This window comes from Juglans regia, chromosome 15 (genome assembly GCF_001411555.2).
Source record: "Juglans regia cultivar Chandler chromosome 15, Walnut 2.0, whole genome shotgun sequence".
In the NCBI taxonomy this organism is placed as follows: domain Eukaryota; kingdom Viridiplantae; phylum Streptophyta; class Magnoliopsida; order Fagales; family Juglandaceae; genus Juglans; species Juglans regia.
Genome location: NC_049915.1, coordinates 7,583,753 through 7,603,613, shown reverse-complemented (window position 1 = coordinate 7,603,613; position 19,861 = coordinate 7,583,753). Strand labels below are relative to the sequence as shown.

Sequence of the window (19,861 nt, the reverse complement as noted above, 5' to 3'; positions counted from 1 at the left end):
TCTCTTTATTTCTCTCACCTCCTCGTTCAAACGCGCAATCAAAAGCGAAAAGCAAAAGGGTTTTCTTCGTCTCTCTCTCACACACAGTCGCACTCTCTCCCTGCAACTGTGTTCAATCATCCATGGCCGACCGCAACGACTCCGATTCCCGCCGCCATCTCTCTGTCGCTCCGCCTCCCCAGCAGATCTCCAAAGGTAATTTCCATTGCTCGATTCTCCGGAGCCTCCCCCATTCTCCTTCAAGATTTATTCGCCCTTTTGGTCTCCTAGCTTTATTCTTTTAGGAGACTTGAGACCTTTTTTTTCCTTTATTGTTCGGAGTGTGCCTCGGTCGGTGTTGATGTGATACATTTCATGCATTTGAGCTTGGTTTTTTTGTGTGATTTTTGTGCTCAGGGTTTTGGTTTATACTGGGAAGTACATTTCTTTGTTCTCGTTTTTCATTTGGTAACTCCCAGTTTGGTTCCCTGGAGCAAGGAGGGAAATAATTCCGCTTTGAAATGGATCATGATATATGCTTTAGCTAAAATATTGGAAGTTTTTTTTTTTTCTTCTTTTTTTTTTTACAATGGTTAAAAAAGCTGTTTATTTGGCATTCCTGTTAGTAATCTTCTGCTCGTTTGGTTATTTATACTCGCTGCTACACGGTCCCTTTCTTCTTATAAGTCGCTGGGGATTAGTGACCCAGCGGCTGCATTGAAACAGCATTTGAACGCAAACACTGGATTTATATCTCAATTTTTCTCCGAACTTGGTATGATGTATATGATGAAATGGCTTGTTGCTTGGGAGCTTGGCACGGCAAGCTATTAACGGGACATAACCTGGTTCCTATAGCTGAACACAAGTTCTAGGAAAAAGTTCCTTAATTTTCTTTGATGTGTATATGTAACGCTCCAATGGAAGGCCTAAATCACATTACCTATACTAAAAAAGGACTAATCAATGATACAATTTGAGCCTCATTGAAACTTTATAAAGAGCAATAACTTCTCATTTTCAAACAATGTGAGATCCCATACACCACCTACCCTTATCCATATTATATAGGGTATCACAATCTACTCCCTTAAATTCCTGACGTCCTCGTCGGCCTTGTCCATTATAGATGGCACGGCTCAAATCCCACATTTCTGGTTGGGATATGCTATGATATCATTTGTAATGTCTCAATGGAAGGCCCAAACCATATGGTCTATACTCCAAAATGACTAGTCAATAATATAATTGGAATCCCATTGGAACTTTATAAAGAGTAAGAACTTCTAATTCTCAAGCAATGTGAGATTCTATACACCACCTACTCTTATCTATATCATATGGGATATCACAATCTACCTCTTTAATTTCTTAACGTCCTTGTCGGGCCTGTCCATTGTAGATTCTACGGCTCAAGTCCCACATTTTTGGTTGAGATAAACTCTGAAATCATTTTTAACGCCCCAATGGAAAGCCCAAACCACATGGCCTATACTCCAAAATGACTAGTCAATCTACTCCCATATGATATGAATAAGGGTAGGTAGTGTATGGAATTCCACATTGCTTGGGAAGAATAAGCTCTTGCTCTTTATAAGGTTTCAATAGGGTTCCAATTATATCATTGACTAGTCCTTTTGGAGTATAGGCCATATGGTTTGGATCTTCCATTGGGGCTTTACAAATGGTATCAGAGCCTATTCCAACCAGAAATATGGGACTTGAGCCGTGCCACCTATAATAGACAGGCACGACAAGGACGTCGGAAATTTAAGGGGAGTAGATTGTGATACTCCATATGATATGAATAAGGGTAGATAGTGTATAAGATCTCACATTGCTTGGGAATGAGAAGTTCTTGTTCTTTATAAGGTCTCAATGGGGCTCTAATTGTATCATTCACTAGTCCTTTTGGAGTATAGGCCATGTGGTTTAGGCCTTCCATCGGGGCGTTACAGTATAGAAGATTTTTATTTTGGTTTTTGTTTGTTGCCATAAGTGGACTATCATTTTGGTTCATTATATTTTAGTTTATTGTTTGTATTAGGCAAGTTCTTGCAGTACTACATATAAAAAAAAATCTTGTACTTTTAGGTCTCCCATATTGCAGCCTCCCCAACTGGCTTAGTTACCACTTTTCTATTTGGAATTGTAGTTATAGTGAAGTTTGATTAATCTGGGAAACAAGTTATAACAAAGAGGCAGACATAGTGAGGTGAAGGAGAATTGGTAATGCAACAACTTGCTTGGGAGTTGGGATCTTGAAAACGAATACAAGACTTATTCCTAGGTAGATGAAGGAGGTAGAAGTGGGATTACTTCTTTTTCTTGGCATATAAATGGGATTACTTATTCCTAACTATGTATGTATATGGGTTGTGGCCAATGTGGAGGCCTTTTATGCTTTTTTATTTTTAAAATAGGCAATTGGAGATTTTATTGGTAAGAACAATGGGCATAGCCAGAGTACATGGGGTACATGCATTAAAGAGCACCTAATTCAGACATAGCTGCAAATTCAAGGAAATTATGGAAGCTTAGAGCATTCCCAATGGCTTACCTAACTTTCTATCTAAATAGCTGACCAAAACGCCTTTTATCTATTTTAGCTAAAGTAGTATACCTATTCGTTCCCTATATCATTTAAATATGTATATATATTTTTTATTTGTTTTAAATATTTATTGTGACTTTCATTAAATATATAATATTCTTAGACTTTTCCATATTTTCTATGTTCTCTCATATATTAATGTGATTGCAGTATCTCTCCATTGTCAACATGAAAAAAAATATCGAAATAAAAAATTAAAAAGAAAATAAAAAATAAAAAAAATCACCCTATTTTTTGTGAGCGTTTTACCATTTTTTCATGTTTTACAAAGTTTTTACCATGAATTTTGTTCTCTTTATTAGAATACAATATTTAATATTCTAGTAATATTATATGTTTTCCATGTTTTATATATGATAGTGTAAATGTGATGAGTATAAAGATAGAGGGGGAAAATAAAAGAAATATTACATAGATGAATAGTGCATGCCAAATATAGAGAAGCATTTTAGCCATATGTATTTTGCATTTACTTTGCATAATCTAATGGAGAGCTTATTTGACATGTTAGGCATTTTGCATAAAAATGCAAAATGGCTAAGCTATTGTGAGTGCTCTTAATCCATTAAAATCTATAACAATTTCCCAATGAAAGAAAGTATTGAGAAGAAACTATTAATAAGCAATTGTCCGTTCATGATCTTCAAGGCTTCTATCAGTCCTTTCCCTTCAAATACACCCTAATAAGCAACTAAGCATATGGCAGCCATCTTCCATTTTGCTACAATTTGGGGGATGTCATATAAAGCTCTCCAATTTAACCTTCTGAGCATAACCCATGCTAACCCAACTCTTCCAAAGAAGTCATTCCACAGTGGTTCTGGCAACCTCAATGAAATAGCAAGTGGTCTTTTCGTTCCCCACTTTTTTTACACGCCCATCTCCAGTCAACCACAATGACTTTTATGTGAAAGAAAAATGTTTTTTGATCATTTTGCCTGCCTATTGTAATGTCCTACAAATCCACAAAAAGTCATTAATTTGTTGTAGAATCTTGGAGCAAACATATCTTGTTCAGGAGGCAAGTAATTGACTTTAACTACTAGTAGACTTTTCCACTTTGAGGGTTGAAGAGAAGAAGGGATTGGAAGGCTGTGGACATTGATATAGTTTGACAATGAGAACATAGTTGATATCTTAATGATGAAGTTTGAGATTCTTTTTATGTGTATTTTTGAAGTCACAAAGTAAAACTTTTCTGGAAGTTCCAAAACATGTGAAGATGTGGCCATTGAATGGCAAATATTGTGTATAATATTACTAGTCATCTGCTATTGTAACCTAGTTTTTTGTAAGTTTTCTTTATCAAGAAAATGTCATGGTTGGATGTTTTAGTGATTTGGATTTGTGGTTTAACTTTTTATTAAGATTTAATTCAGGTAATTGGGGCTTCTATACCAGCCTTTTGTTTGGGGTTGATTGGATCTAGTGGCAAGTGTAAATTTTTTTTTGATAAGTAAGAAGAATTTATTAATTAATCCACATAACTAGGCATGGCCCAAGTACATAGGAAGTATACAAGAGATGAACCTAATTACAAGCTAAGCGCTGTGCAAAACAACATAAAAGTCATTAAAACTAATCACATTCAATACAATAGCCGAAGCCCAAAGTAACAATGTATGAAAGAAAAACTCTTGAACCCTCCCATTGAATGTTCCCTATTATCAAAACAGTGACCATTCCTCTCGTTCCAAGTACACCAAATTAAACATAGAGGCACCATCTTCCAAACAGATTTGACGATTGCCCCGAATTCCTTTCCAACATGACAATAAATCTACCACCCTCCTAGGCATTACCCATGCAATACCAAGCCTAGTAAAGATTTCATCCCATAAAGTCTTAACCACATCACAATGAAGAAGAAGATGATCCGCCGATTCTTCATTTCTTTTACACATAAAACACCAATCCATTATAAAAAATTGCGCTTTCTCAGCTTATCAATAGTCAATATTTTCCCATGGGAGGCCAGCCAGCCAAAGAATGGTTTGACAATGGAAGAATGGTTTAACCTTATAAATGGATCTGACCGAGAAGTTCTTGTTCCCCTAATGATTCCAAAGCAACCTATCCTCTCCCCTCCAGCCTTTAAATTCAGCGCACATAATGCACTGTAAAATTCAGTAATATCCCCCACCTCCCAATCCTGGACAGCTCTAATAAACCTCACAGACCATTGAAGAGAACCGGAAGAAATGTCCGTGTTATTGGCCACTGAAGCACCCTTATCCAGCACAATCCTATAAAGAGAAGGGAAAGCATTCTTCAAGGCAACATCACCACACCACAAACATATATTTATTGAATCCAACGTGAAAGAATATGTTTCTTGATATCCTGGTGGTATTGTCATAAGAAAACTCCTGTTTATCGAAACTTTTGACACACAAAGTGCTGGCTTGGTGAATTGTTAGCTAATTTATTATAGTATTTCTGAGTTTGTTAGTAATTTAGTTCCAGTCCCATTTGTAGGCTACAATTCTATGGTAACTGGCTTACGAGATGTTACAAATACGCTGAAAACTTTTTGCTTCATTGGGAAGTTTTTAAAGCCACTAAGAAAGATGTGTGTGATTTTATTGATACCTGGCTTCCCTTTTATGCTAAAGTCATGCATGGTGGGTCATTATTTAGTTTATATCCAGTCATGTGGAAGAATATGATGGAGGAAAAAATAGAAAATAAATTATGTACTTGGTGACTAATACTGGACATCAGAGTGAATTGCCAAGTACGTAACTTGTTTTATGGTTCAGACTCTAAGGCCATGCTTGGTTTACTAGAATTGTCCAAGATTTTTTCAAAATCAAACCAAACATCTTTAAATCTCAAAAATTCTATTTCAAATTTTCAACTGTTCATCTAATCATTACTCAAACACAAAAATAATACAACTTTTACAAACTTTAAAACAAAAAATAATCTTAAAAAATATATTTAGGAGACGTTTGGATTCGAAAATGACTTGAAATGAGTTGAGATGAATTATAAATAATAGTGAGATGAGTTGTGAATAGTAGTGAGATTTGTGAGTTAAAGTTGCTGAATAGTAATGAATAGTAGTGAGATGAGTTAAGATGAGTTGAAATGAGCTGAGATGAGCTGTGAATACAAACGTCTCCTTAATCAACTTTTCCACTTTATCTATCCACTTTGACAAACTCCAATACAATATTTATTTTAAAAATATTTTTATTCAAAATTTTCTCTCCTCTTTCCCAAAACCTAATCTCAAACAAATTCTCAAAAGTAAATATTTCCAACATTTTGTGTAACCAAGCACGGTCTAAGGAACATGGCCTTTTGAGTTCCTGATTGAAGTACTACAATCTTCCCGTGTATTTATGGTTTGAATGAATGTCTCGGGTGCCAGGAGGTTGTGAAGGACCTTTTCTGAAGTGCTGTACATTGATGATTATTACTTAAGAGAACCATCAAATAGGTATAAACCGGTGTTTGACTGAACCCTTGTACATGCTTCGCCAGGTCACGGAGCAATCATCATGTTCTTGGACTGTCATTTTGCCACTATTGTGAGCATTAAAATCAAACAATCTGGTTTCATTGAATAACCTGAGTATATTTAACTAGTTTAAGTAGTTGTAGTGTGTACAAGTGTATATGAGGTTGAATGATGTAATCATGTGGCAAGCTTTTTCAAGAATAATATACTGCTTTGGAAGATAAAATATATTTTGATTTATTTTGCATTTTATTCATTCATCAAGGTGATTTCCTCCTCCCCCCTCCCCAAAAAAGGAAAGGGAAACCCTTCCGTCCAAAAAGAAAAGTTGTTTGCAGCATCTTTTCTTCTATGTAAATAAATTTGGTGCTTTATCTCGTGTCACATTTCTGATTAATGCTTTAAATTGATTCAACAAAAAAAAAAAAAAAATGTATGGCTTACTCTTGTTTTATAATGAGAGTGACCCTTCTGTTGTTTATGTTCAAATATGAGTCGTCAAATAAGGTCTCCCATCTCTCAAAACTTCTGTCTAACCAAATAAAGTTGATGGGTGCTGGAAAGCGTAATGTTTACCAATTCAGACTTGGTTGATATTTTACTTTTATTTTCCCTAGATTTTAATATTATTATTGATACAGTTGCTTGATCTTTGCAGATGTTCAAGTGTCTGAAAGTACTATTCCACTTTCACCACAGTGGCTTCTGCCAAAGCCAGGGGAGAGTAAGCCTGGAATAGGAACTCTGGTGTGTTGTTGTTACATTTTGACTATATTTTTGCATAGTCCTTTCACACGTGCATATTTCCACAGAGAAAGTTAATGGGTTTTATTTTCAGTTTCTGGGATGCTGTTATCAGCAAGTGTCCCATCTTTTTTCCTTCATGTTTTATTGTTCCTTCAGCTGTTTTATTTTTCATTCAGGAAAACCATTTCAATCTGAGTCCAGCTTATGGCAATCGCTCAGATATTGTGGAATCTTCTAGAAATGGTGACGAGATCCATGAAAGCCATAAGAAAAAGGATGTTTTCAGGCCGTCTTTGGTTGATATGGAAACTGGTCGTCATGACCGTTGGCGTGATGAAGAAAGAGACACTAATTCCTTCATACGCAAAGACCGTTGGAGGGATGGAGACAGAGACCTTTGTGACATTCGCAAAACAGATCGTAGGATGGACAATTTGCCCTCTAGATACCTTGGAGAATTGCGTCGTGTTCCATCCGATCGGTGGTCTGACTCAAGTAATAGGGATACTATTTATGAACAACGGCGCGAGAGCAAGTGGAACACACGCTGGGGGCCAGATGATAAGGAAACTGAAGGTTTGCGTGAGAAGTGGATAGACTCTGGCAAAGATGGTGATGTGCATCTTGATAAAGGGTTGTCTCATGTAGCCAATCAAGGAAACAATGATAGGGATGGGGATCATTATAGGCCATGGAGATCTAGCTCCTTGCAAAGCCGAGGACGAGGAGAGCCTCCTCTTCACCAAACAGTAACACCCAGCAAACAAGTTCCTACATTTTCTTATGGCCGTGGGCGTGGGGAAAGTACACCTCCAACCTTTTCTGTAGTACGTGGAAGGGGAAGCTATGGTGGCGGTTCTATGAACACACATTCTCTAGGAGGTGGGGTAGGTAAGGTTGAGACTGGCCATGGGGAACCTTACCGTTTGAGATATAGTAGGACAAAGTTGCTTGATCTCTTCCGAATGATTGATATGATTTCATATAAGAAGTTGGTTGATGGGTTTGTGCATCTTCCTTATCTTACACAAGACGAACCATTAGAGCCCTTGGCACTTCATGCACCGAATTCTGAGGAAATGGTAATCTTTCTTTAATGAATGGCTATGTAGAATGTTATTGGTATGCTCAGCAGTTGATTTTATATGTCTGGTTGAATAGGCTGTTCTGAAGGAAATTGACAAAGGCGATATAGTAAGTAGTGGCGCACCGCAGATATCTAAAGACGGAAGGACCTCAACAGATTTTACACAGTCAAGACGAACCAAACTAGGTAGTGCTTATTACCGAGATGTATTCAAATGTTAACTTATGCATACTTTGGGAAAGGGTTAACGTTTTTTCGAATTGTATTGTCTTAGCAGGCTCTAAGGAAGATTTTCATGCGTTGGACAATTATGGAGATGAAAGTGCTGATGATTCAAGAGGTGGTTCTGTGGATATTTCAGAAGGCTCTTCATTTGAGAGGCACACACACTATCACGAGTCCAACTTTACAATGGAAACCCTGCAGGATCATAAGTCATACTCAGATAACAAGTTTAAAGCTGAAGGTATGGATTCTTGAAAGGTGTTTTCAGTGATTATGCCAAAATAAGAGTTAAAGAAAAGCCACTTTTCCATTTGGTTGGATTTTTATGATGCTAGATAGCCTTGTTAAAAATTGTTCTGCTTGATCATAATTTTATGTAATTAAATAATCTTAGCTGCCAATTGCATCTTTAAATTTAGTTGTCCATTCACCTGGAAAAGAATTGTGGAATAAATATGTATGTTTATTTAATTTGGTTTGATTCTTGATGTAGGTCAATTGGGTTTGTTTTGTTTTGTTTTCATTGTTCGATTGTTTTTATTTTTATTACTTTCTGATTTCTATTTCGTGGTGGTCCTGGAAGTTTTGTTTATACTTTTATGTGTCATTGTGTGTGGAGTTTTGATCCTTGTTTCCCCCATCTTTTAGATGGTACACTCGGTACCTGCATCTCATAAGCATGGAAACACACTTTCCATCTATTGTTAAGCTATTGTTAAGCTGTTCCTTTGTATTTTCTATCTGCAGCTTTTAGAGATGGTGATTCTTATGGCAAGGCCGAGGTGCTTATTCATAGGGAATCAAACCTCCCAGGAAATACTTCTGTTCCTGCCACTACATGGCGAGTCCCTTTGCAGGGACAACGTTCACATAATGCTTTGCATGATTTGAGAGAGATTACAAGTGATGGCAGGTCAAGGCCCTCTGACCTGGGATGGCCAGATCCACCCAAGGAACAACTAAATAATGAATGGGAAAATACATTGGCTAATCCATCTGAAATGAAAGATGAAACCAAGTGGCAAACCAGTGAGGATCCTGTTCTTCAGAGGCAGACATCTGGAGTTATGGACAGGGAACAGGAAGCCAGGAAAGGTCTGAAACCTTCTCCAGAGGAGTTAATTCTTTATTATAAAGATCCCCAAGGAAGACTCCAAGGTCCTTTTAGTGGGAGTGACATAATTTCATGGTTTGAGAGTGGGTATTTTGGTTTAGATTTGCTGGTCTGCCCAAGTCCAAATGACTTGCCTTGGTCAACACTTGGTGATGTGATGCCCCATTTACGAGCCAAAGCTGGGCCACCACCTGGATTTACTGTACCAAAACAGAATGAATTTGTAGATGCATCTAGCAAGCCAAACTTTGGTAGCTTTGGGAAGCTTCATGCTGGCTTAACTGAGATAGATATTTTGAGGAACGAATCCAGGCATAGACATGGTTCGATGACAGAAGCTGAGAATAGATTTTTGGAGTCACTGATGTCTGGTAGTAATATGAGCAGTTCACCACTGGATAAGTTTGCTTCTTCTGAAGGTTGGTTTTGTTTTTTGTCCTTCTAAATATATTTTTAGATTGAAAATTGTATTAATTATTACCAGACATCACCTTAAGCCACTTTGATGATTATGAGTATTTTGTAGGTATGCAAGGATATATCGGAACTAACTCTAGTATAACACCCCTGTCAGGAGTAGATAGTGGAAACAACCTTTACCTGTTGGCGAAGAGAATGGCTCTTGAACGGCAGAGGTCCTTACCTAATCCTTATCCATATTGGCCTGGAAGAGATGCTACATCCTTGGTTTCAGAGTCTGGTATTGTCCCAGACTCAACAACACCACAGTCAAAGCTTCTATCTTCCATAAATGATAATCCTTGTCAGCCTCTAAATTATCAAAATGCTGACTTGTCCCTCCAAGGCATATCTGGCCGTTCATCCTCTGGTGTAAATAGTGGCCTCTCTGGTTGGCCAAACTTTAATGTTCAAGGTGGAACAGATCTACTACAGAATAAAATTGACTTCCATCATGAGCAGAGTTTCCAACAACAGAGGCTGCTATCACAAAACCAGCCGTCTTTAACAAACCCAGTTGCTCAAGCATCAGACAATCCATCTAGTATTTTAACACCTGAAAAGTTACTTTCGTCCGGCTTAGCACAAGATCCACAATTATTAAGTGTGCTTCAACAACAGTATTTGTTGCAGTTACATTCGCAGGCACCAGTTCAAACACAGCAGATGTCATTGTTTGATAAACTCCTGCTGTTTAAGCAGCAACAGAAACAGGAGGAGCAGCAACACTTATTACTGCAACAACAGTTGCTTTCTCAGGTGCTGTCAGAGCATCAGCCCCACCAGCATTTTGGTGATCCATCTTTTGGACAGTTACAGGCTGCCGCAACACCAACAGGGAATGCATCTGTAGAACCTTGTCTTCAGCCATCGCAAGAAATGTATCAAATTGGTTCACAGGTGCCAATTCCCATCGTGAAAGATCAGCACAATACTAACTTTGTGAAATTGCCTCCGCAAACTAATCAGGATGTCAATAATAGTGTAAGTTCTGAAGCTTCTTTGCATCTACCTCATCAATTACTTGGTAAGATCAGCCATAAAAAAACTTGGGGTGCTACTGTTCCAGAACAAATTGATGATACCCATCAAAACGAATCATTGCTGACATCACCTTTCCTTGAAAGCCCCCATTTGGGTGAGATGATGAGCAGACCTGTTGAACTGCCACAGCATGTGCAGAAATCTACCCCTGATTCTGAATTCCATGCTCCTAGAGCTGTGGGGCAAAAATCAGAAGACAGTTTAGGGGTTGATAGAAATGTCATGGTTGTGACCTCTGAAATTACTTCAGAGTCTGTGCCTGTCTCTGTTGCTGTGTCATCTGCAGGAACTTGTGAGAGTGAGGTTTCTGTACCCGAGCATGCTGATGGTGTCAAGGTTCAGCCTTGTGTTTTTCTTGAAGAACAGCATGTTGAAAGGCAAAGGGGCAATATTGAGCCCCCTAAGGTGGCAGAAATTAAGAATGTTGAAGTACGCGAGCAAAGAAAAGCTTCTGAGAAGAAGACTAAGAAGCAAAAGTCTTCCAAATCACACTCCTCTTCTGAACAGGCAAAAGAAGTACCCAAGGATTCATCTGCAATTGAAAGTCAGAATGTTGAGACAGATGTTGGAGCTGGAGATGGTCCATATGGAATGTCTCTTCAGAGGACAAGGGATGAGAGAGTCAGTAAATCTAGGATCTCTACTATTGAACATGTGGAGTCCCAACAAGTTCAAGGCTCTATACCTGCTGCAGCTTTTGTTGATGAAATTGAAACTGTTGAAGCCAATGGTGACTTGGGAGTTCTTGGGTCAGTATCAATGCAGATTAGCCAAACAAATACTGGACAACGAGCTTGGAAACCTGCTCCTGGCTTCAAGCCTAAGTCATTATTGGAAATTCAACAGGAAGAACAGAGGAAAGCACAGACAGAACTGGTGGTGTCTGAGATCACCAGTTCTGTCAACTCCATGAGTTTGTCAACTCCTTGGGTGGGAGTTGTGACGAATCCAGACTCAAAAATGTATAGGGAAACTCGCAGAGATGCAGGGAATACTGAGTCAAGTGTGGGGAAACCTGAAGCTTCTGCGATCCTAAAGAGAGAGAAGAGCCATTTACATGACCTCTTGGCAGAAGAAGTATTGGCAAAGTCTAGTGAAAGAGATGTAGATGTTCGTGACACAGTATCTAGTCTGGCTACCCCACAAGTTATGACCACCCATTCAGATTCCATAGATGATTATAACTTTATTGAGGCTAAAGACACTAAAAAGAGTCGAAAAAAATCAGCCAAAGCTAAGGGTGCTGGAGCTAAGGTTTCAGTATCCCTTGCTTCTGCTGATGTTTCCATTAGTTCAAGTCCCATTGAGAGACGGAAAATCTCTCGTCAGATACAGCAGGAGAAGGAAGTGTTGCCTGCAATCCCGTCAGGGCCATCCCTTGGAGACTTCGTTCTTTGGAAGGGAGAGTCAGCTAACCCTTCCCCTTCTCCGGCATGGTCTGCTGACTCTGGGAAGCTTCCTAAACCTACATCTTTAAGGGACATCCTGAAGGAGCAGGAGAAAAAGATCTCTTCCACCCAAAATTCAAACCAGATTCCAACTTCTCAGAAATCCCAGCCTAGTTTGGCTACCCGCACCAATGGACCTTCATGGTCACTTTCTGCATCTTCTCCTGCTAAGGCTGCATCTCCAATCCAGATCAATTCTCATCCGTCTCAATCAAAATATAAAGGAGATGATGACCTATTCTGGGGCCCGATTGATCAATCAAAGCATGAAACCAAGCAGTATGTTTTGCATTTCTCTCTATCTTTATGTTATTGAGTTTCTGGTTTTGTCTATTTCATGTTGCTTTGTGTTGGAAAATTTTGCTTTGATAAGTAAAAATTTATTGTTAAAGAGGTGCAAAAGGCTCAACCCAAGTACACATGATGTATATAAGAGAGATCTATCTAGGAGAAAAAGATACAAGAAAATCATGAAAGTTTAGCCCATTAAAGTCTAGAAGCTGTCCAAAGGAGTTTATAGTCTTTTTCTTTTTGGGGGAGAGAAAGCTAAGCACCTCTAATGTTCATTTGTGGTCCTTAAAGATTCCATGTTTTTTCCCATTCCAAATAAACCTGTAAGGCTAGTTGGGACCATTTTCCACACTTTTGTAATTTGCAGCCCTTTCTAAAATGGGGTCCACAATTTCGCTAGGCATGACCCAAGCCAAATCAATCCGACTGAGGAAGTCACTCCGCCAAGCATAGGCAATCTCGCAATGGAGTAAAAGATAGGATGCATGCAGCACCAATCAATAACATCAATTTCTTTTCCTTAATTTACACATTGAGAATCCTTTTTAAAGTGGGTTTCCAAGAAAAATGCAGCTTTCAAAGGAACCTTAGTTTGCTAAATACTCTTCCAAGAAAAGGGTTGGTTATGTTGAGGAACGAGGATATTATTGAAATAATGAAAACATTGAATATGCCTCTCTTGGAAGGGGCTCAAATAATCTTTTCTTGGCCTCTTCTCAGTCTAGTGGAGTAGAACAGATTAAAAAATTCACCATAGGCATCCACCTCCCAATCTGGAGCTTTTCTAATAAGCTTAATTTTCTTATTGGGGGTGGCGCCATTAGTATGCTACTATCTTTTTTCGTTTATCTTATAACATTTTGTGACTGTTGTGGGCTATAGCATTTATTAAACAGCTGCGAAGTTTATATAGAGAAGGTTGTTTTCACACCAAAAAACTACTGGCTGTGTATGCTATTGGCTAGTTCCCTAATCTTTGTATTTTTGTTTGTTGCTTTTCAATTTCCTCGTATAACATTATTTTAGATATTTATAAGTCGTAATTGTAATTGAAAGATGTTTTATATAACCTAGTTAGTTCAATATGACAATTACTTAGAAACTTTTGCTTGGTAAGTTTGTGGTGACATTCCCTTGGGTCTATAAAGTACTGAAGTTTCTCAGGTGAAAAAAGTCTTTTCAGGCCTCTGTTTTGACATTCCACTAGCAGACCATATTTTCGGTTTTAGTATATGGTCAAAATCTGTTATCTTTTCATATTTTTGAAGACCAGGCTTGGGAAATATAGTTGTCTGCCAGTACTGGTGATTGGTTGTGTAGAGGTGAGGGGCCCAATATACTCTTGGTGGGGTTTAGGATATGTTTGGCAACCCAAAACCCCCCCAATGTCAAATATGATCTTTCAGTCAAAGATGTTTTCATTCTCTAACATACAAACATCTACATATGCATATTATCAAAAAAGCCTCGTGTATATCATCAAAATATTTTCTGGGTAAACATTTTCATCTCTTGGCTTGTTTGGAAAGGAGGAAAGAAGAGGTTAACGGAAAATGGCTACTGGGTTAATGGGAAAAGCATGTGCATGAGGTGGAAAATGACTTTACCCCTCTCCAGGGCAGTAAGTCGTTTACCACCCCTTCAGTATACTTCCTGTTCACATGGGCTATGCCTATTTCATTCATCTTTTTTTTATAAGTAATAAGGTATTTTATTTATCAAAAAATAGGCAACCTATTTCATTCATATATATAATATTTATCTCTTACTTATAAAAAAAAAAAAAAAAAAAAGTCGTTTACCACCCCTTGCTTTCTGCTTTTTCTTCACCCACGCAATATAATATATTGTTTTTTGCTCAAATAAAAAAGAAAAATGTTTTTGCTTAAAGGATTTTATTATTGACAATAATCTTGAAGATCGTCATATTTGATGTTATCTCCCCTCTCTCTCTCTCTCTCTCTCTCTCCATTCCTTCACTCTGCATATACAATGAATCAAAAAAAAATATATTATTGCAAATAAAGTAATCTTAAAAATTATTAGATTGATTTTTTTTTATTTTTTTAGAGTATACTAATATTATGAATTAAAATTATAAATATATGAAGTCATATAAATAGTCATGGTTTCAATGCAACCAAACATTAGAAATTTCTTTTCCATATCGTTTTCAAGGTGTCAACCAAAAATCGGAAAATCAGTAATTCTTCCAGAAATTTATTTATCTGAACACATTTTCTTATCTGTGATTTCCTTGTATCACTGGATACTTATGCTTAGGTGTCACTCTTATATGTGTCTCGTGTACTTAGGCTATGCCTATCTATATCTCAATAAAATTATTGTTTATTAATTACAAAAATACAGAAAAAGTTCCAGGAGAGGGGAAATGGTCAATAGAAACATTTCTGTCATTATTATGGGTCTAGTCAGAGATAATCAATTTGTGAAGCCATGCAATGTTGGACTAAATCTTCATATGCACTAACTACTACAAATATATGCGGATAGAGATTGGTGGAACATTGGCTCGAAATACTAACCCGTGCTGCATTTTGATGGACACCACTGCCTTAATGTTCATATATGCTTGCACTGGGACTTGAGTTTGCATTTTCACTACTGCTACTGTTATTTACATATACTAAGTTCAGAAAAAGTCTTTCATATTATTGATGTACTCGTCATTTTATCTTCCACATTATCCATATATCCACGGAGATTTAATTGTAGTGGTTGAAAAGTGGAGGTTCGTTGTTTTCCTGTGAGCAGGGCAGATTTCCCCCATCTTGCAAGCCAGGGCAATAGGGCAATGAAAAGCACTTCTGTCAAAGGTGGTTCATCTGGATCATTGAGCCGACAAAAGTCGGTTGGTGGCAGACCTGCTGATAGATCTCTTTCATCCTCACCTGCCTCTGCCCAGGCTTCCTCAAAAGGGAAAAGAGATGTCATGACCAATCATTCAGGTAAGCCACTGTTGGATTTGTGATCCTTCCCCCCCGCTCCAAAAAAAAAAATCTTCTTTTGTCTGAAATGCTTTTTTTTATTTTTTATCATCTTGCAGAAGCAACAGACTTCAGAGATTGGTGCCAGAGTGAGTGTCTGAGGCTTGTTGGAACAGAAGGTAAATTTGATTAGACTCAGATTTCCCAGAAATTTTATTTGTAAGTAGTTCAAATATATGAAATTTGAGTCTTGGCTACCAAAAAAAACGAAGAACGAAGAGGCTAGCTGTAAAGTAATCTTTTGCAATTTTCTGTTAGCCAAGAAAGTAAAACAAAAATTAGAGAAAAAAAATACCAGACGTCTTGCTGAATACAAGGTCCAGTGCCACATTTATTGCCCGGAATATGATTACAGTAGTTTTGTTCCTCATGCCATGTCACTGGTTAGAAAATTTGCTAGCATTACAGCTCAGAAGTCGATTGATCTTGTGGTTTTTGCCTGATGAAATGCAATTGTCCTCTCATCCTTGCTAGATACAAGTTTCCTTGAATTTTGCTTGAAGCAGTCCAGATCAGAGGCTGAGATGCTTCTGATAGAGAACCTCGGATCATTTGATCCCAATCATGAGTTCATTGACAAATTCCTCAACTACATGGAGTTGTTACCAGCAGATGTCCTTGAAATTGCCTTTCAAAGTCGGAACAAGCGGGTCACTGGATTCATCGCAAGAGATGTGAATTCTGGCAATGCAGGTGTTGGGGACATCGATCGAGATACCACAATTGGCCCTGATGGGTCCTCAAAAGGGGGAGGAAAGAAGAAAGGGAAAAAAGGAAAGAAGGTTAGCCCTACGGTTTTGGGATTTAATGTTGTCAGTAACCGGATCATGATGGGTGAAATCCAGACAGTTGAAGATTAGGTCAGTTTTTGGAGCCAGTTGTAAATACATTTTGGCTTTTAACTGGTTGTAAATGGTTTTTGCTCTAGGATTTTTGTTTCCTTCATAGAGCTCTTCAGCAGTACTCTTATTAGTATCTGCTCAAGCGTTTTTGTCACAGCCTGAGAGAGGTGTAACGTAACCTTAGTCTGTTTTCTTTTGTTCCTTCAGCTTTTAGTCCCTTATTTTTGTGGACCCCTATTTGTCAGTTGTCACTTGCATTAATATAGCAGGAATCTGGTTAGTGACGAGCATAGTCTGAAATTTTAACTAGAATCGGACAGAATGACTATAGTTCGGATGTTGTTTAACCTAATCAGAAAAAAAGTGAATTAAATCTGAAATCCATATGAATAAACCTATTTGTATTTAACATTACTCTTAAAAAAATTGAAAATACAGAAGTTTTTTGACAAACTGAGTAAAACTTTGATCCCTAGATTGAAGGTCAAGTGTAAACTACATCTGGATTGAAGTCTTTTCCATTATCGAAGACTCAAATATATAGCAGCATTACTCCAGCTCGTTACCATTTTCTGCCGAACTTTAAGCAGGAAGTGGGATATGGCAAAGTGCATAAATACATGATGAAGAATCCAGTTATCGGCTACTCCCAACAGTACTTGCCTGCTTGACTTCTCCTGCTTGTTTGGGGCTCTTTCTTGAAAGTCTAGTACTCTGGACAGCATAACAACAACACAAAGTTACAAACACAATGGGAATAGTGTGTTAATAATCTGTTCTTCGGCTCATGATTGAACTGACATTTAGAATTCTACATAAAAAATTTACACAATCCTCTGACAGTCTAGTGAGCACCCCTTCACAAAATTTACAGGACTTTCTTATCAGTTATACATTATATTTCATGTCTCGTCTCCTTCCGGACTAGAACTCAGAAAATATCAAATGAGACTGCAGCAGTTAAACCAATTGAAGAATATAACCAGTATAATAGCATCCATGTCCGACAATCTTCTCGTCATCGGTGATGATAAGCCACTAACCAATCTTACCAAGGGTTTCTGCGTCAGGATATCATTTTGTATCTTATATATATATATATATATAGATATGTATGTATATTGTGTTTGGTTTTCTAAAATAGGTTGTCACAAAACACAATTCTCCTATTACTCAGAATATAATTTCCAGTCCTCTCCCATTGATGGCTACCTGGAGAGCGGACTAGCAAGCGGGAAACCCGGCTTCTAGTAATTTAATTTACAGCATTAGAAGTTTGTAATGCTAATTACCTCAACTTGACACATTCTACAAGTATTTATAATTTTCTGTATCATATTTTAGTTGTAGTGTGATTTTATAATCATCTATCAATTTTACTTCTTGAACAAAAATGCTGGTCCAGGATTGTGAAAAAATCTACATCCCTCTCTAGTACTAAAAAAGAATAATGGATCTATTTTTTATCTCAGTATGTTCAAAATATATAAAGCTTGCATTCCAGAAAATCAGATCAAGCTAAAATAAGTGTTACAAAACAATCAATTGCTAAGAAGAATCGATTTAAAACATTGGAGAAAATTAGAATAAATGAAAGGGAGGAAAAACAAAAAGAGTAAATGTAATCAAACAATGGAAAGGCTTTATATTAACACTCCACTGAACTGTCCCTGACATAGACCATATAGAGCAATGGAAGAAAAGTCAACAAATATTGCATATCAAAGAACTTAATGAAACTGAAATCTTATCTTAAATCGCCATTTGGCAATTGTAAACAACTTGCATTAGTAAAATGAATGCATGCAAAGGGAATATGAGAATATTAGGTAAAATTTGACATTTTATATGATATTAGAATTTGACTTACGAGAAGCATTATGCTTTTGGTTTTACCTTGAGCATGGGCTAACTCATAACAAACAAAAACAAAAAAAACATCATAGGACAAGTCAAACTATACCGACATGGGATTGCCTCTTGACTTCGAGCCTTCAGCAATAACCCTATGAATCATTTCAAGTAAGCTTTGAACATGCCATTTCCAACATACTATGTTCTGTTTAAAAGAAAGCTTTAAACAAGTTTTGAAGTTCTCAAACAGTCGTGGAAAAGACCTGTAATATAAATAGTAAACAAAGTTCTGCTAATTAATTGGAGTCATTATTAATTTATTATGTATATGGTTTGCTAGTTCTCTAACTTAATGATTTTTGGTAAACTTTCATCACCGACCACTGCAATAGCCAGAACCTCAATTCCCCAGAACTGCATGCTGGAGCAAAAAGATTCAGGGAAGAAAAATGTATCCAAACATAGATAGATCCTCATTATAATTCAATTTCGGCTCCAACCCTGAAAGGGGAAAACTTCGAACAGAAGCTGTTAGAGAGAGAATCAAATCAAAATCTTGATCTGAGTTTATCTCTAATGATTTTCTCTCTAACAGAAGCAAACGCCAATTGCAAAAGTTTTGCTAATCAAAACGTAAAAACCCGATTCTTAAATAACCTATTGGACACACACACACACACATACATCAACAATAGAATCAAGAAGAAGAGGTTGATATATTACCTGGGATTGAGCAGGAAGCGGGTCGAGAGTGATGGAGCTGATGGACAACTTGGCAATTTCGGAAACGGCAGAGTCTCGGACGCCGGGAATATCACTAACCAAATGCTCGTAGGCAGCTTCGAAAGCCTTCTGCCAAAACTTAGGCAGTCTGTTACTCTTGCTTTGAGTGTATACATCCCACATGTGCCTCACCACCTTCTCTCTCTCCTCCACTTCCTATGCCCACCGCCCCAACCCAAAAAAAAAAGTCATGTACGACAATCAATGGGTGTGTATATGAGTGTGTGTGTGTGGGGGAGCGAGAGAGAGAGAGGGAGAGAGAGATGGGTGAGTACGAGAATATCAAGATCGTCGCGGATGTGAGAGTGGGTATGGCCGGAGAAGCTGGTGAGATCAACGGCGGACCATTTGAGAGTGACGGAGCAGGTGAACAAGGACCAGAAAGCGAGGAGAAGAATGGCGGCCAGAGCCCAGAACTTGTACGACCGGGTCTTGCCGAAGAACCCAGGATGAGCGTCGGAGTTCTCTTTCTTCAACGTCGACGAAGGAAGTGCTACTGTTGTCGGTGGAACCTCGCCGTTCGTTCTCATCGCGCCTTTTCTTTTCTATTTCTCTATTCTTCGTGGATTAGTTAAAAATTACTGAGACAGACCGACGGACAGCAGTTTGACTCAGAGAGAGAGAGAGAGAGAGAGAGTTTTTTGGACGGGTCCGACATAACACGGGACTCTTATAAATGAGCAAATTTGCAATCATGATACTCTTTTCAAATATAATTATAAATAATTATAAAAAATATTAAAAATCACTGTAATGAAAATGAGTGAACTCGTAGAAAATATTTGTGTCGGTCTTGTATGTCTACATTTCATACAGATTTTTAAGAGAAGTGAGACCACTTGAAAGAATTTGATCTATTTTAATGGAGTAATGTTACTTACAATTAGGGTGTAACAG

At 37.7% G+C, this 19,861-nt stretch overlaps 2 protein-coding genes across 3 annotated transcripts; one reads left to right on the top strand and one right to left on the bottom strand.

Annotated features, from left to right (window-relative positions):
• The first annotated feature begins 14 nt into the window (after nt 1–14).
• On the top strand, nt 15–16,611 carry LOC108991679 (protein ESSENTIAL FOR POTEXVIRUS ACCUMULATION 1-like). 2 transcript variants are annotated; one of them, XM_018966014.2, is made up of 10 exons: nt 15–195; nt 6,721–6,809; nt 6,986–7,891; nt 7,971–8,082; nt 8,174–8,362; nt 8,869–9,654; nt 9,810–12,465; nt 15,253–15,446; nt 15,545–15,604; nt 15,960–16,611. In XM_018966014.2, exons 1-10 carry the CDS (start codon nt 123–125, stop codon nt 16,343–16,345), a joined length of 5,451 nt encoding a protein of 1,816 aa, XP_018821559.1. In that variant the 5' UTR covers nt 15–122; the 3' UTR covers nt 16,346–16,611. The 2 variants fall into 2 exon arrangements, with proteins under 2 accessions (XP_018821559.1, XP_018821558.1); XM_018966013.2 differs by having other exon boundaries at nt 9,762–12,465.
• Nucleotides 16,612–16,711: 100 nt separating this feature from the next.
• On the bottom strand, nt 16,712–19,609 carry LOC108991680. Its single transcript, XM_018966015.2, has 3 exons — nt 19,240–19,609; nt 18,905–19,120; nt 16,712–17,041 (listed from the first exon to the last, which is right to left on the bottom strand). The coding sequence occupies exons 1-3, from the start codon at nt 19,492–19,494 to the stop codon at nt 16,964–16,966; spliced, it is 549 nt and encodes a 182-aa protein (XP_018821560.1). The 5' UTR covers nt 19,495–19,609; the 3' UTR covers nt 16,712–16,963.
• Between the last annotated feature and the right edge of the window lie 252 nt (nt 19,610–19,861).

Excerpts from the sequence above, each read along its gene's own strand:
- LOC108991679 (XM_018966013.2), top strand. The coding sequence starts at position 123 with ATGGCCGACCGCAACGACTCCGATTCCCGCCGCCATCTCTCTGTCGCT. Across the intron at positions 8,363-8,868 it reads TAACAAGTTTAAAGCTGAAG|CTTTTAGAGATGGTGATTCT; the intron begins GTATGGATTCTT and ends TTCTATCTGCAG. Across the intron at positions 12,466-15,252 it reads TCAAAGCATGAAACCAAGCA|GGCAGATTTCCCCCATCTTG; the intron begins GTATGTTTTGCA and ends TCCTGTGAGCAG.
- LOC108991680 (XM_018966015.2), bottom strand. The coding sequence starts at position 19,494 with ATGAGAACGAACGGCGAGGTTCCACCGACAACAGTAGCACTTCCTTCG. Across the intron at positions 19,121-19,239 it reads GCGACGATCTTGATATTCTC|GAAGTGGAGGAGAGAGAGAA; the intron begins GTACTCACCCAT and ends CGGTGGGCATAG. Across the intron at positions 17,042-18,904 it reads CGCTTCCTGCTCAATCCCAG|AGTACTAGACTTTCAAGAAA; the intron begins GTAATATATCAA and ends TATGCTGTCCAG.